The sequence below is a fragment of the Zalophus californianus genome, chromosome 8, assembly GCF_009762305.2.
Source record: "Zalophus californianus isolate mZalCal1 chromosome 8, mZalCal1.pri.v2, whole genome shotgun sequence".
Classification (NCBI taxonomy): domain Eukaryota; kingdom Metazoa; phylum Chordata; class Mammalia; order Carnivora; family Otariidae; genus Zalophus; species Zalophus californianus.
Genome location: NC_045602.1, coordinates 123,066,181 through 123,080,093, shown reverse-complemented (window position 1 = coordinate 123,080,093; position 13,913 = coordinate 123,066,181). Strand labels below are relative to the sequence as shown.

Sequence of the window (13,913 nt, the reverse complement as noted above, 5' to 3'; positions counted from 1 at the left end):
TGTTGTTGAAAGGTTTTAAGTAAGAAGGTGACATAGTCAGATGTGCATTTTAGAGACCTTTCTCTAAAGTCCGCTCTGAGCTTTGTGGTGAGAAAATGGACCCGAGGCTGACAAGGTTAGTGGCTGGGAAATTCTCAGACATCCTTCAGGTCAACATCTATGGACTGCGTTCAACAGATGGACTATGCAGGTAGCCATGGGTATTATGTAAATGAGTAGAAGCATGCAGCTGTGTTCCAATAAAACTTTATGTATAAAAACAAGTGGTGGGCCAGATTTGACCTCCAGGCCATAGTTTGCTGAACTTTGATGTAAGTAGTAAAGCTGAGGTCTAGAGATGGATACTGAAGTCCAAGATCATATAGCAGATCATTGGAAAAGGGGGGACAAGAACCTGGATGCCTAATCCCAAGACTCCCCCCACCACTCCTCCACCCTGTATAACTGAGGATAAAGTAAGTGTGTCTGTAAGTCCATCGATACCCCCAGTGAAGCCATAGGGCTCCAATTAGAAAACCCCTCTCTAGGGCCTGATGCAAATGGATTATAGGATAGGGCCACAGGTGCAAGTGAAATGAGGAGGAAAAGTGATCCAGGGCAGGGAGAGTGCCACTGCTGGCCCTGATCTTTGATGGGATATGGAGGGGAAAGAGCACATTTCTTGGGTACCCTCTTTGTCCCAGCTCTGTGGTAAGCATATGGCCTCTCATTTACCTGTAACTCCTTGTGTTGGAGAGCAACATGTCTTGTGTTCTAGAGGAGGGCATATTATTGGTAAACTGAGCTTCCCATAATCCTCCCTAGGTCCTTTGGCACCAAGCTCAGTTTCCTGCTTTTGGGGAAAAAAAAAGCACATTATAAGAATCTTCTACTTACTAGCTCTGTAATGTTGGATGTATCCTGTCATCTATTCTGAATCAGTTCTCTTCATTTATAAAATGGAGAAGGAAATAGGTACGATGAAGGGTTCTTCCGTGGATTGAATGAGATAGCATATATATTAAACAACGTGTCAGGCTTGTGGCGGGCCTCAGTGATTGTTGGAAGGGAGGAGGAACGGGGAGGAACAGAAGAGGAAGGAGGAAGGATGCCTTTTGTGAGGAAATCCCCACCATGATTGAGCTGTCCTCTGTAAGTTCTGTATCATCCCTGTGATGAGCGGCCTCATCTGGGAGAATTTTCTGATTTCTAACTTGTTGGCAGCTACAGCATCATTACATTACATTATATCCTCTGCTCTGAGCTTCGTGGTGACAAAGCCACTCATGTACTGAAAGCAGCAGTGTAGAACAGAAACCTCTCTTTCTCTGTCCCTCTCTGTCTCTCTCTGTCTCTCTCTGTCTCTCTCTCTCTCACACACACACACACACACGCGCACACACACACACGTAGCCACTATGCATAGTCCTGTGGCCACACACCCAGAGGGGCACACACAGGTGCACCTGCACACTCCCAGAGTCACTACCCCCACACATACTGGGGGAGAGAAGGGGGTGCTGTCCGGAGAATCAAAGACACTTGTGGTGTGGATTTGAAAATTCATCAGACCCTGAGCTCTGGTCCTGTATATATGATTCTGTGGACTAAATCCAGTTTAGTTTTCAGCAGTGCTGGGACTCAGATCCTGATGGCTTATGTATTCATTTATTAAAGTCATATTTCATAGTTTCAAAATTGACTTTTAGCTCCGTAATACGCAGGGAAATTTCATCTTTCCTATTAGGGGGCTCTGTGGCACCAGGGTCTCAGCAGGGCCAGGGATGAACGTCCCCTGGCCATGTACCCCCACACCTGCCTCCTCCCTAAAGAGCAGGGTCTTATTAAAACTGCCTGAGCTGTGCTTTAGATCTAGGCCCCCTTGCAGGTGATATTAAGTCTGTTTTATGTTTTTAATGATTCTGAACTGTTCTGTCCCAAGATCTAGAAAAAAATAAGAGAAGTTTTTTTGCTGGTTTGCAGCCACCTGCTTACTCTGTTTTCCGGCACCTGCCTGGGGGAAGTTGCCTTTTATTTAGTGCTTGTAATTACTATGGAGGCCCATGAAATCTAGGGCCTGCCAGGCTTGGATTCAACTGGAATTGAGATCCAGTCCCTTTCTCAGGGATCGGGCACCAGCATCTGGCACTCTGGAGGCTTAGTAACTTCACGTACAGTTTAGGGGGGTGCATCTCACGGGGGGGGGGGGCACTCTCCCACCCTTCACACTCTCCCCCATCTCCTCTCTTTCACCTCCCCTCTTTGCTGAACAGCATACTCTCCTCATTTTATTCAGGCCTTCTGGGGCTGGGGTGGGAGAGAGGCTCTCTTGATTTCTCCCTAAGCAATCCCTCTCCATGAAAATACGTAGTCGTCTTCCTAAGAGGGGTGCTGGTGAGCCAACATTTTTCTCTCTTCGGAGAAAATGTTTGCAGTCCCTTAAAACTTTTGCTGTGCAGATTCTCTGCTCAAGGATTACAAAAGGGAGGATAGAGTGCCCACTCTTTTATTTATTTTTTCAAATTTTTTTATTGCTATGTTAATCCCCATACATCACGTCATTAGTTCTGGATGTAGTGTTCCATGATTCATTGTTTGTGCGTAACACCCAGCGCCCCACGCAGAACGTGAGAGTGCCCACTCTTTTAAACCATGGCTTGACCTATCCATCCCTTCCCCCAACATGCACACAACCTGCGTTTTGGAGAGGTTGAGGGTGACTCGTCTCTGAGCCTCTCCTGGGAAATAGTTCCTGACTTTGTCCAGCAGCTCATGCATGGGGAGAGGTTTGTGCCTTTCCATGCAAGCCCTAGGAGGTCTCTAAGGTTCCAGGGGCTGGGGCATGTGTAGTTGACCGTAGGTCTGTGTGCTGGCCTTGGGAATGAAGAATGTCCTGCAGAACAGGTGGGTTTCCCAGCCTAGGCCTTCTGCCCCATCCCTGCCTGTCAGGGTCCCTGCCCCCATACACTGACATGGAGCATCCCTGGGTGTTGGCATGGTCTACTTCTGCCCACCCTCTGCCCTCTCTGCCCTCCCTGCCACCTGTAAACAGCACTAAAGTAGCCTCTACAATTCTTTACCCACTTTAGTGCCAGCCTCATTGAGAGAGTTCAGTGTTGAGGGGAAACTGCCTCAGCGGGTGATTTCAGGTAGGCCTTAGAGGGTCCAGCATGGATCTTCTTCCTTTCCTTTCCCTTCTGGCCCTATTTCTGATACATCCAGTCTTGTTATCTGTGTTGTTGACTCCTCACTCCCCAGGCATTGAGGGGGTCTATCTCATGGCAGCTTGCATGATTTTTATAAAAAAAATTGTGATTCTGGAGTGGCACGCCCGAGATAAGACCCTCTTGGCTCCTGCATGCTTTGTGAGCATTTTGCTCTGAGTGATCTGGCCGTGATGGGGAGGACTTGCCCCAGTTCTGTCTTGGGAAGTGCTGTATTCTCAGCTGTATCCCCAGCCTGCCCTGTGCTATAAATATCCCGTGGACCCTAGTTCTAGGATCTGAGGAGTCTGGAGACTTCATCAAGGATTTCGTGGGCTGCCATGGTCTTTTTCTCTCTGCTTTTGTACTTAGTCACCATCACCTTTCCCCAACTCCCTTGGTTCCCGCAACTACACGTGGCTCTTTATTTCCATGTAACTCCATGTGGACCCAAAGTCCAGCTTGTGCCAGTTTCTTGCGGTCGGGACTCCTATCAAAGAGTGTTGAGTGTAGGAACTTCAGTGGAAGCTTGAGGTGGGCACTGGAGGGAATAGTTATGTTGGGTGGTGCATTAGCTTCTTCATCCCCCCAGACCTAGCACCATTCCCTGGGATTCCTCCTCTTACTGCCCATCCCTCTCCCCAGACTAAGAACAACAATAATAGTAATATTTATCAATATATTACCATGTATGTTGCAAACCCTTTAAAATTATTAATTCATTTAATGGAAAACTAGAGTATTCTTTCCCCTGTTTCTTATGGAATATTTTTCTCCCATGTTTGAGAAACCCAAGTCTAACCTGCCCTGGTGCTTTAAAAAAAAATTCTCAAGAGGAATTCTGATAAGTGAAAGATTCTCTCTCTCATTTTAGAATTGTTATTTCTGCAGAGGAAGGGAGAGGGAACAGTGAACAAATGTGTTTTCCTATCACCCATTCTCCCATGACCAGCCTTGCATTCATTAGTGGAACACTTGTTAATAATTATGATATGGGTTAGACACTGGGTCATGATGCAAGAAACAGTCCAAGTGTTAGAAGAATTTAAGTTATACTTTGATTAACTGGAAAAAAAAAAAAAGTTAGAATTCTGCTTAACCATGTGTTTTGGTTAAAAGAGATTTGGGCTGCTTTCCACTGAAGCCCAGTAATAGGTGCGGCTGTGCACTGTGAGCTAGGAGCCCAGGGCCTCAGTTCTCAATCTACCTCTGGCTCCCCTTCTGAGCTTTGGTAATGCAGCTGCCCCCCCCGCCCCCTTTTTTAGGGCTTTTGAGAGACTGGATCAAGACTATGTAACAAATGGTCAATATTGCCGGGCTTCATTATTGTGGTTATATTTCTGTTTTTATTATTTTTATTATCATTCGGTCTCAGTTGATGAGGTGTCCTTTCTGGTCAATACCTATCCCTCACTGGAGTCCTGATCCCAATTGACTCCTCCTTCCAGAAGCTTGTTTCCTTGATTCCCTCACCCCCTTGTGTGTTATCCTGTTTCCTTGATTCATTTCTCTCTACCTAAAATCATGCTTACATCTCTACTATCCCCCCAATCCTCTATTGCATCTCTACCATCCCCCCATCCTCTATTGCATCTCTGCCATCCCCCCCAATCCTCTATTGCATCTCTACCATCCCCCCCAATCCTCTATTGCATCTCTACCATCCCCCCAATCCTCTATTGCATCTCTACCATCCCCCAATCCTCTATTGCATCTCTACCATCCCCCTCAATCCTCTATTGCATCTCTACCATCCCCCCAATCCTCTATTCATCTCTACCATCCCCCATCCTCTATTGCATCTCTACCATCCCCCCAATCCTCTATTGCATCTCTACCATCCCCCCTCAATCCTCTATTGCATCTCTACGATCCCCCCAATCCTCTTTTGCATCTCTACCATCCCCCCAATCCTCTATTGCATCTCTACCATCCCCCCTCAATCCTCTATTACATCTCTACCATCCCCCCCAATCCTCTGTTGCATCTCTACCATCCCCCCAATCCTCTGTTGCATCTCTACCATCCCCCCCAATCCTCTATTGCATCTCTACCATCCCCCCCAATCCTCTATTGTGCTTTTAGCACTTGACCTTGGGCCCTAGCTCTCTTCTCTGAATTACCTGCTCTGTGTTCCATGGTGACCTCATCTAGTTCATCAGTTTCAAATGACATTTAAAGTGTCACTGGTATAGCCAAAGCTACCACATTTGTACTTCTGATCCTAAATCACCCATGAGCTCCAGAAATAGAATGCCAGGGTCCTACTCAATATATCCATTAAGATGTTTACTTGGCATCTCAAGCTTCGCGTGGCCAAAAAGAAATCCTGATGTTGCCCTGCTTGTGTGCCCGTCACATGTTCCTTGTGTCATCTTCCCGTGTCAGTAAATGACACCAGAGTCAACCTAGAAGTTCAAGCCCCAAGTTGAAGGGTCCTCACTGAGTCTTCTCTTTCCTTCACTTTTCCCCTCTTGCTCCCACAGCAGTGATTTCACCTCTGCCTTTGAAATACCTCCCCAGCCATCGACGTCTTTGTTTTCCACCACCTTCATGAAAGCCATCCTTATCTTTCCATGGGATGACTACACTTTCCACAGCACAGCCAGAAAGATCTCTGTAGAACGTAGATTAGATTATGTCACATCCCGGCTTTAGAACTTTTGGTGACTTAGAGGAAATTCAGGCTCCCTGCCATGTCTTGTAAGACTCCATGTTGCCTGACCCCCCAGCTAATGCTCCAGCCTCACCTTGTGCCTCTCTAGCTTACTCACTGTATCCCAGCCACATCAGTCTCATTCCTGTGCTCCCATATCATCCCCAACTCTTTCCTGCCTCATGGCCTTTGCCCTCGCCCCCACATTTTCCTTGACAGGCCATTTTCATCCTTCTGGTCTCAAGTATCACCTCTGTAGGATTCTCTCCTGACCACTCCAAGTAAAGTAGACCCTCCTCCCCTTAGTTATTCACAGTATTCTATTTATTTCCTTCATAATACCAATTACAAAATGAGTTTAATTTTATATATTTATTTAATTTCCATTTCCCTTCACTAGAGTATGAAGTTCATCAGAGTTAGGACTTAATTATCTCATTCACTTTTATAGCCCCAGCATGTGTCCCAGTGTTTGGTACAGAGGAGGGTCTCTGTAAATGCTGAATGCATGAATGAACGAATGAATGAAGATACTGTTTCTGTTCCCAGTGGTTTTGGAGTTTAGGGAATGAAATGATTTGGGAACAAGCAATTATAAGATGGTGTGATAGGCTGATGGGTGCTATAGTGGAATTAATTATGCCATGGTACATGACATAGTGATAATACAGCATGAAGAGAGACACAAAAATGTAATGCACCTTAAAGCATTTAATTTTTTTGTAAGTATAAAATAGCTCATTCTTTTGCAGAAAGTTTAGAAAAATGTAGAAAAGTACCAAGAAAATATCCATCTGCCATAATCTTCCTGGTATCATTTAAAAGATGCATTCATAGATTATCACCATTCCTACTTTATCTTTTTTGAATTATCTGCTCAAGTCACTTGCCAGCTTTTCTTTTGGAGGATTTATTTTGTTGATTCTTCAGAATTCTTGACACAAAACAGATTATTTATCTTTTAGCTGACCTAGATGTTACAAATACTATTCTCAGCTTGCCATTTGGCTTTTAATTTTGTTTCAGGCTTCTGTTAAGAAAGAAAACGTACTTTGAAATCATAGTTATTATGGAAGGTATTACATATTTAAGAAATATATAATATTTCAATTTTAACAAATTGATTTTTAAGCTTTTGTCATCAATTTTTAGCCTTAGAAAACTTTTCTTAAGTCAGAAAATACATAGGCCCAGACCTATACAGCTTGTTCTTTTTTTTAATTTAATTTTATTATGTTATGTTAGTCACCATACAATACCTCATTAGTTTTTGATGTGGTGATCCACGATTCATTGTTTTCGTATAACACCCAGTGCTCCATGCTGTATGTGCCCTCCTTAATACGCATCACTGGGCTAACCCATCCCCCCACCACCGTCCCCTCTAAAACCCTGTTTGTTTCTCAGAGTCCATAGTCCCTCATGGTTCATCTCTCCCTCCGATTCCACCACCCTTCATTTTTTCCGTTCCTTCTCCTACTGTCCTCCATGCTGTTCCTTATGTTCCACAAATAAGTGAAACCATATGATAATTGACGTTCTCTGCTTGACTTATTTCACTTAGCATCATCTCCTCCAGTCCCGTCCATGTTGCTGTAAAAGTTGGGTATTCATCCTTTCTGATGGCTGAGTAATATTCCACTGTATATATGGACCACATCTTCTTTATCCACTCATCTGTCAAAGGGCATCTCGGCTCTTTCCACAGTTTGGCTATTGCAGACATTGCTGCCATGAACTTTGGGCCCCCAACATGGGCGCAGCCATCTACAAAAGCCAACTGTTAACCAAAATAAAGAGTCATATTGATAACAATATGTTAATTGTAGGAGATCTCAATACTCCACTCTCAGCAATAGACAGATCATCTAAGCAGAAAATCAACAAAGAAACAAGAGCTTTGAATGACACACGGGACCAGATGGACCTCATAGATATATACAGAACATTCCACCCTAAAACAACAGAATACTCATTCTTCTTGAGAGCACATGGAACTTTCTACAGAATAGATCACATACTGGGTCACAAATCAGGTCTCAACTGATACCAAAAGACTGAGATTATTCCCTGCATATTCTCAGACTGTAATGCTTTAAAACTGGCACTCAATCACAAGAAAAAATTTGGAAGAAATTCAAACATGTGGAAGCTAAAGACCACTCTGCTTAAGAATGTTTAAGTCAACCAGGAAATCAAAGAAGAACTTAAACAATTCATGGAAACCCATGAGAACAAAAACACATCGGTCCAAAACCTATGGGATACTGCAAAGGCGGTCCTAAGGGGGAAATACATAGCCATCCAAGCCTCACTCAAAAAAATAGAAAAATCTCGAATTCACCAACTAACTCTACACCTTAAAGAACCAGAGAAAAAGCAACAAACGATGCCTAAGCCACACACTGGAAGAGAAATAATTAAGATTCAAGCAGAGATCAATGAATTAGAAACCAGAAACACAGTAGATCAGATCAACGAAACTAGAAGCTAGTTCTTCGAAAGAATTAATAAGATCAATAAACCGCTGGCCAGACTTATCCAGAAGAAAAGAGAAAGGACCCAAATGAATAAAATTATGAATGAAAGGGGAGAGATCACGACTCACACCAAGGAAATAGAAACAATTATTAGAAATTATTATCAACAACTATATGTCAATGAGGTGAGCAATCTGGATGAAATGGATGCCTTCCTGGAAACCTATAAACTCCCAAGACTGAGACAGGAAGAAATTGACAACCTGAATAGGCCAATAACCACTAACAAGATTGGAGCAGTGATCAAAAACCTCCCAAAAAACAAGAGTCCAGGGCCTGATGGATTCCCTGGGGAATTCTACCAAACATTCAAAGAAGAAGAAATACCTATTCTCCTGAAGCTGTTTCAAAAAAATAGAAACAGAAGGAAAGCTTCCAAATTCATTCTACACCTTGTTCTTTGAGAGATTTATTGAAATTAGTCTTTAGCCTGTAATCTGATTTTTGTGTTAAATAATCTGTTTACTAAATGTATTATTCATTTTATTATTCACATATTCATAAGATACAAACACATACTTATATCTTTGTTTTTTTCTGTTTGCCTGGAGTCTAAGACATGAGCTAAAGTTTTCAAATTTTGTTTTTATTCCTCATCATTTTCTCTTTTTAAGTCTATTAACTCATGCATTTAAAAAATGACATTTTAATCCACTTAATGGTTTTTAATTTTTTTCCAGTTTAAATTATACTTTGACACTTTTACATTATTTTTACAACCACTGTTTTCTGTTTATTTGCGTTTTCCCATTATGCCTTTGTTCAACTTGTTATTTTTAAGTTAACTGGGTCATTTTGTGTTAGGTGTTTATCTTCTAGATTTTGTTTATTTAGACAGTCTGAGACCTTTTCTCTATTTTATCCCATTTATATTTATTGTCACAACGGAAATATTTTTTCTTTTGTCATTTTTATTATACAGTTTGAATGCCTTCATGTTTTTAAATATATTTTCTGTGTTCTATTTTACTTTTTTCCCCCGTGGCCCTTGCTTTTGTTTTCCTTTCAGTTATTAAAAATATAATTAGATACTTAAATCTTTATAGTAAGGTCTTCTGTTGACTTTCTTCTCTGCAGGCTGTGGCATTTATCCTTTAGCCTTTTATTTCTGCACACTCCCTACACATTTTTGTTTCCGTGCCTCTGAAGGACCCTCTTAACTTAGTAAACCCCTCTTCCAGAGCAGTTGTCATGCTAGTGTCAGATGCTCTGTGTTTGGTGTGACTGTCATCCCCAAGTCATTTTACATAATCCCCAGGCAGCCATTTGTGTTCTTAATGATTGATCTTACCACCCCAGGAAGCTGCCTCTTGGCAAGCATCACCACCCTCTCCACCAGTTCCCTACTCTCTCATTTTAGCTGCTGGAGTTCTGGGCCCCATTGAGACCACTGGCCTCTGAATCCATTAACCTGGAATGACCACATGGGCCACAAAATGTTTTCACGTGAAGGTTTTCCTGTTGGTCTCATCACCCATCTTACATTCTATCCACAGGCTTGAAGTCAGGAATGAAAGAGGAGGGAGAAGGGTCCATGGTATAGGCTGTTGAAGTAGTAGAGATGAAGAGCGGTGAAGATTTGAACCAGAGCCATTGGACTGGAATCAAATTGGCTTTGGCTTACAAAATGGTTGCTTCATATGGTTCAACTTAATAGCAGAAATGGAAAGGCATGGCCAGATTTAGAAATACTAAGTCAGAATCAAAAAGAAAATGAGAAGCAAGGCAGAAGGAGAAGCCCCAGCAAATGCCCAAATCCCAGTCTTCAGTGCCTGGATGGGTCATAGGGCAACCCACTGAGGCACATATTTCAGGAAGGATGATGCGGCTCTTGGGGGAGACAATTTGATAGGGAAGCTGTTCAGATTTGTTGCGTACAGACGGTGTTTGAGGGATCTCTATATAGTATCTGCATAAAAATGCAGATCTCTTAGTTGGGTGAGACTGCTGGTCAGTGAAAAGTATGGACTGGGGCTGAACTTGGGGATTGTCGGTGAATTGGCAGCCATTGCAGGGTTAGCTCAGTAAAAACATGAGTAGAGGAACCTGACATTTGAGGGCTAGATGTAGGAGGAGAAGTACTTACAACGGAACCTATGGTAGTATATATAGTCCCAGATCTGTGAGGAAAAACCATGAGAATGAAGTGTCACTTGAGCCAAAACAAGACAGATCCAGAAAGGGAGAAGCTACAACCATTGATAATTGTAGAAAAATGGTCAAGTATCAATAATAATTATTGGCAAACATTGAGTACCTACCATGTACCATACATTGTTCTAAATAGTGTATTAACTCCTTTAATATGAAAACTTATCCAGTAAAGTGGACACTATAATTATAGATGAGGAAACTGAGGCACAGAGCAGTAAGATAACTTGCCCAAAGTCACACGCTAGTGAGTGTAGCCAAGACTGGAACCCAGGTATTCTGATCCAGAGCCCAAGCACTACAATATCTTCCTTCTTAAGATAAGGATTGAAAACTGTCTATTGGATTTAGCAACTATGAAGTTATTGGTATTTGCCATGAGAGCAGTTCTGGGGAAAGTGTTGGGGACAAAATCCAGATGATAGTGGGGGGGTGTAGTTTTGCAGTGGGAAGTAAGGGAGTGTTGAGAGTGAGTGTAGATAAAACTGTTGAGAATCCCACATGTGATTGAAACACAGCTAGACTGTGCTGGAGCAGAACCTGCTGGCCAAGGGTAGCTTTTAAGAATAAGAGAAGCCCCAGCATTTACGTGTGCCAAAATCAGGGATAAAAGAGTTCAGAGACACAGGATAAAGAGAGAGAACCAAGAAGGACCAAGAGCTGGAACAGGCAGTAGAGATGAGGAAGGGTCAAGAGCTCCGGCACGCCTTGAGGAGAGGAGGCAGTGGTTGGTTGTGGTAATCTGAGGTGTAATCTAACCTCTGATCGATGGACAAGAAGTTAGAAATCAGCCCCTCTCCTGTCCCCTTACCTGTTGAAGATGTGCTGTGGGTGTGTGCTGGGATTAGGTGGGTGATGTTGAAGGGGGACATTTGTGTAGGGCACAGCAGTGGAGAAGGCACGTTTGCAATAGACTTGTCAAATTTGGAATGAGGGTGTGAAAGAGTTAGGGCTTTGAGTGAGACCAATGTGGATGGTTAGCCAGCGCGGTGGGGTGGCCCTGGGCTTGCTGAGAATACAGGAGGTCTGGGCCATGATATAGACTCTAGGAAGGGTGAGGTCCAGGGTACTATGTGAGCTGCAGGAGCAGGTTTAAAAGGAATGAGGGGCAGGAGGCTGTGTCAGAATACCGGTGGATGGAACTTCCGGGTTTCTCGAGTGGACAAGGATGTGGATGTGGCTGAAGCTGGTTGGGAGATAAAGACCATGGAATTAGGGAGGTCAAGGGCACTGGTCACGGTGTTCACATAGGCAGTCACATCTCCTAGGCGAAGTTAGATAGTGGGTGGCAAGGAAAGCTGTTAACTGAGTTTTAAAAGCTCTACTGAAATACACGATTTGGGTGAGAGTCAGAATGGAGAATTCAAAGAACTTGTTGCCTTTGGATTCCTGGATACCAACATTTGTGTATGGGGCTTATCTTCAAGAGGTGTTATAAAGAAATTCAAGATGGGAGAAAGAGACAAACCAAGAAACAGACTCTTAACTATGGAGAACAAACTGATGGGGGTAGGAGGGAATGGGACCAGAGAGGAGAAGGGGGGCTGGGGGGGATCGGACAAATAAGGGATGGGGGTCGAGGAGTGCACTTGCTGTGATGAGCACTGGGTGTGGTATGGAAGTGTTGAATCACCGGTGGTGTTGTACACCCGAAACTAACGTAACACTGAATGTTAACTGTATTGGAATTAAAATTAAAAAAAAAAAAATTCAGATGGCATATATTCCTGGGGGATGTAGAATCGAATCAGGGTAAACCCTCTTTGGCTTATGGTAGCTTCCAAGGTAAGCTCCTCTGTCACACTTCATAAGAAAGTTGGGGTATTAGGAAGTAATTCTCCTCTGTGCTTCACTTGAAACAACAATGAAAAAGGTGCAGATTGGGGTTTCAGGACATGTTTGGGTTGTTCTTCTGCATTCAAGCGTTATTTCTGAAATCCATTAAAAATGTTCTATGTGGCTGACTCTTCTTTTGCTGGTTATTAGAATGTGGCCTTTTGGCCTTTTTTTTTTTTTTTTTTTAACCCTGTTTTGAAAATCCGAGTCCATTGCCAGGGTAGTGTACAAGGCTAATAGAAGGCCTCTTTGGGAGGTTCTGGTGGGAAGCTGAAACATAGAGGGTTTGGGGGCTGGGCAGCTTCCTGTGATGCCTACAACTACTTCTGCGAAATTGACTCCCACCCTGTGTGTTGCAGGTGATATTTGAATCCGTCTCTTTGAAGGGTCATCCTGGCTACATCGCTGTGGACGAGGTCCGGGTCCTTGCTCATCCATGCAGTAAGTCTGCTCCCTCCTCCTCACACAGCCCCACTCCCTGCCAGACTGGGGAGCTTGGAGCCTGCAGTCCCCACCATTCATTCAGCTCACAACCATCTCTGGCTCTCTCTCTCTCTCTTTTTAATCCTTCAGAAATACTTACATACTCAGTGCAATCAGTCCTGAATAAATTTGTAATTTCGCTGGCCCGTTCAACAGGCAGCACCTACAGGAATTTGCAGAGTGGCAAAACATCGTTTGAATCTCTCTCCGTCATTAAGGGAGTCTAAAGTCCTGATTGTTTATTAGTGGGATTCAGACCACCGAAGTGGAAGAATTAGAGGGCTTTGGATAGAATCTTGTGCAATTGTCTTAAAAAAAGAACTACACCAAAACACTGAGCAAATTAGTACACTGTTCACTCACAGGGAAAAGTACCCCAAAGCTATTAATTCTTTAAAAGTAATTTTAAATACACTCCTCAGCTCTGTGTAGGCATCGGGAGAGTTTTCTCACAGCAGTTAGTGCTCACGGTCCAGTGTCAAGAGTCCTCGAAGGCATACCGCTCCTCTGTGCCCATCCAGTCTCCCCCTCGAAGTTCACTCTCTTTGCTGTGTTTAGTCTCAGGTATCTCAACGTGTTTGTGCAAGGACCCGCGGTTCCCAGTTCCACGAAATCCCAGAGGGGAGTTGGATGGCATCCTATCTAGTGACATTTGGTTGGGAGGGGCTGTAGTCAAAGGAATATGCATGGGGGTGATGGCCTTCCCCAGGAGGGCTAGCTGGGATACCAGCCCCATTAGTTTGTTAGCATTCTGCATATTGGAGATTCCCATTAATTTCTTGGCAGCCGGCTAGTTCCAGGTAACTCCGGGATGGCTCGCTCTACTCCCTCCTTGTAGCCATGAGTCATGCTCTTGGCTGTGGTGCAGTTTGCTATTTCCTCAAGAAGTGTCATGCCCCTTGTTGTTAGAGGCCTTTCAGTCCTTTCATTTTGGGGCTCTTCTCATGTCCGCCCCATCCATGTCGTTTAATTGAAACGACACTTTCCACTTCTGCTGCAATGAATTTGTTAGAACCTCGAACACCACTTCCTTCCACAGCACTAGGATGCCAATTGTTTGACTCA

At 43.6% G+C, this 13,913-nt stretch overlaps 1 protein-coding gene across 11 annotated transcripts in view; it reads left to right on the top strand.

Annotated features, from left to right (window-relative positions):
* Window positions 1–13,913, top strand: part of PTPRT (protein tyrosine phosphatase receptor type T) — a 1,164,533-nt gene that overhangs the window by 390,950 nt on the left and 759,670 nt on the right. For 10 of the 11 annotated variants that reach the window (XM_027622224.1, XM_027622220.1, XM_027622223.1 and 7 more), the window contains exon 4: window positions 12,725–12,806. The exons of the other annotated variant lie outside the window; for it this stretch is intronic. In XM_027622224.1, coding sequence (XP_027478025.1) covers window positions 12,725–12,806 — 82 coding nt within the window. The remainder of the gene's footprint in view (window positions 1–12,724; window positions 12,807–13,913) is intronic. 11 annotated transcript variants of the gene reach the window in all.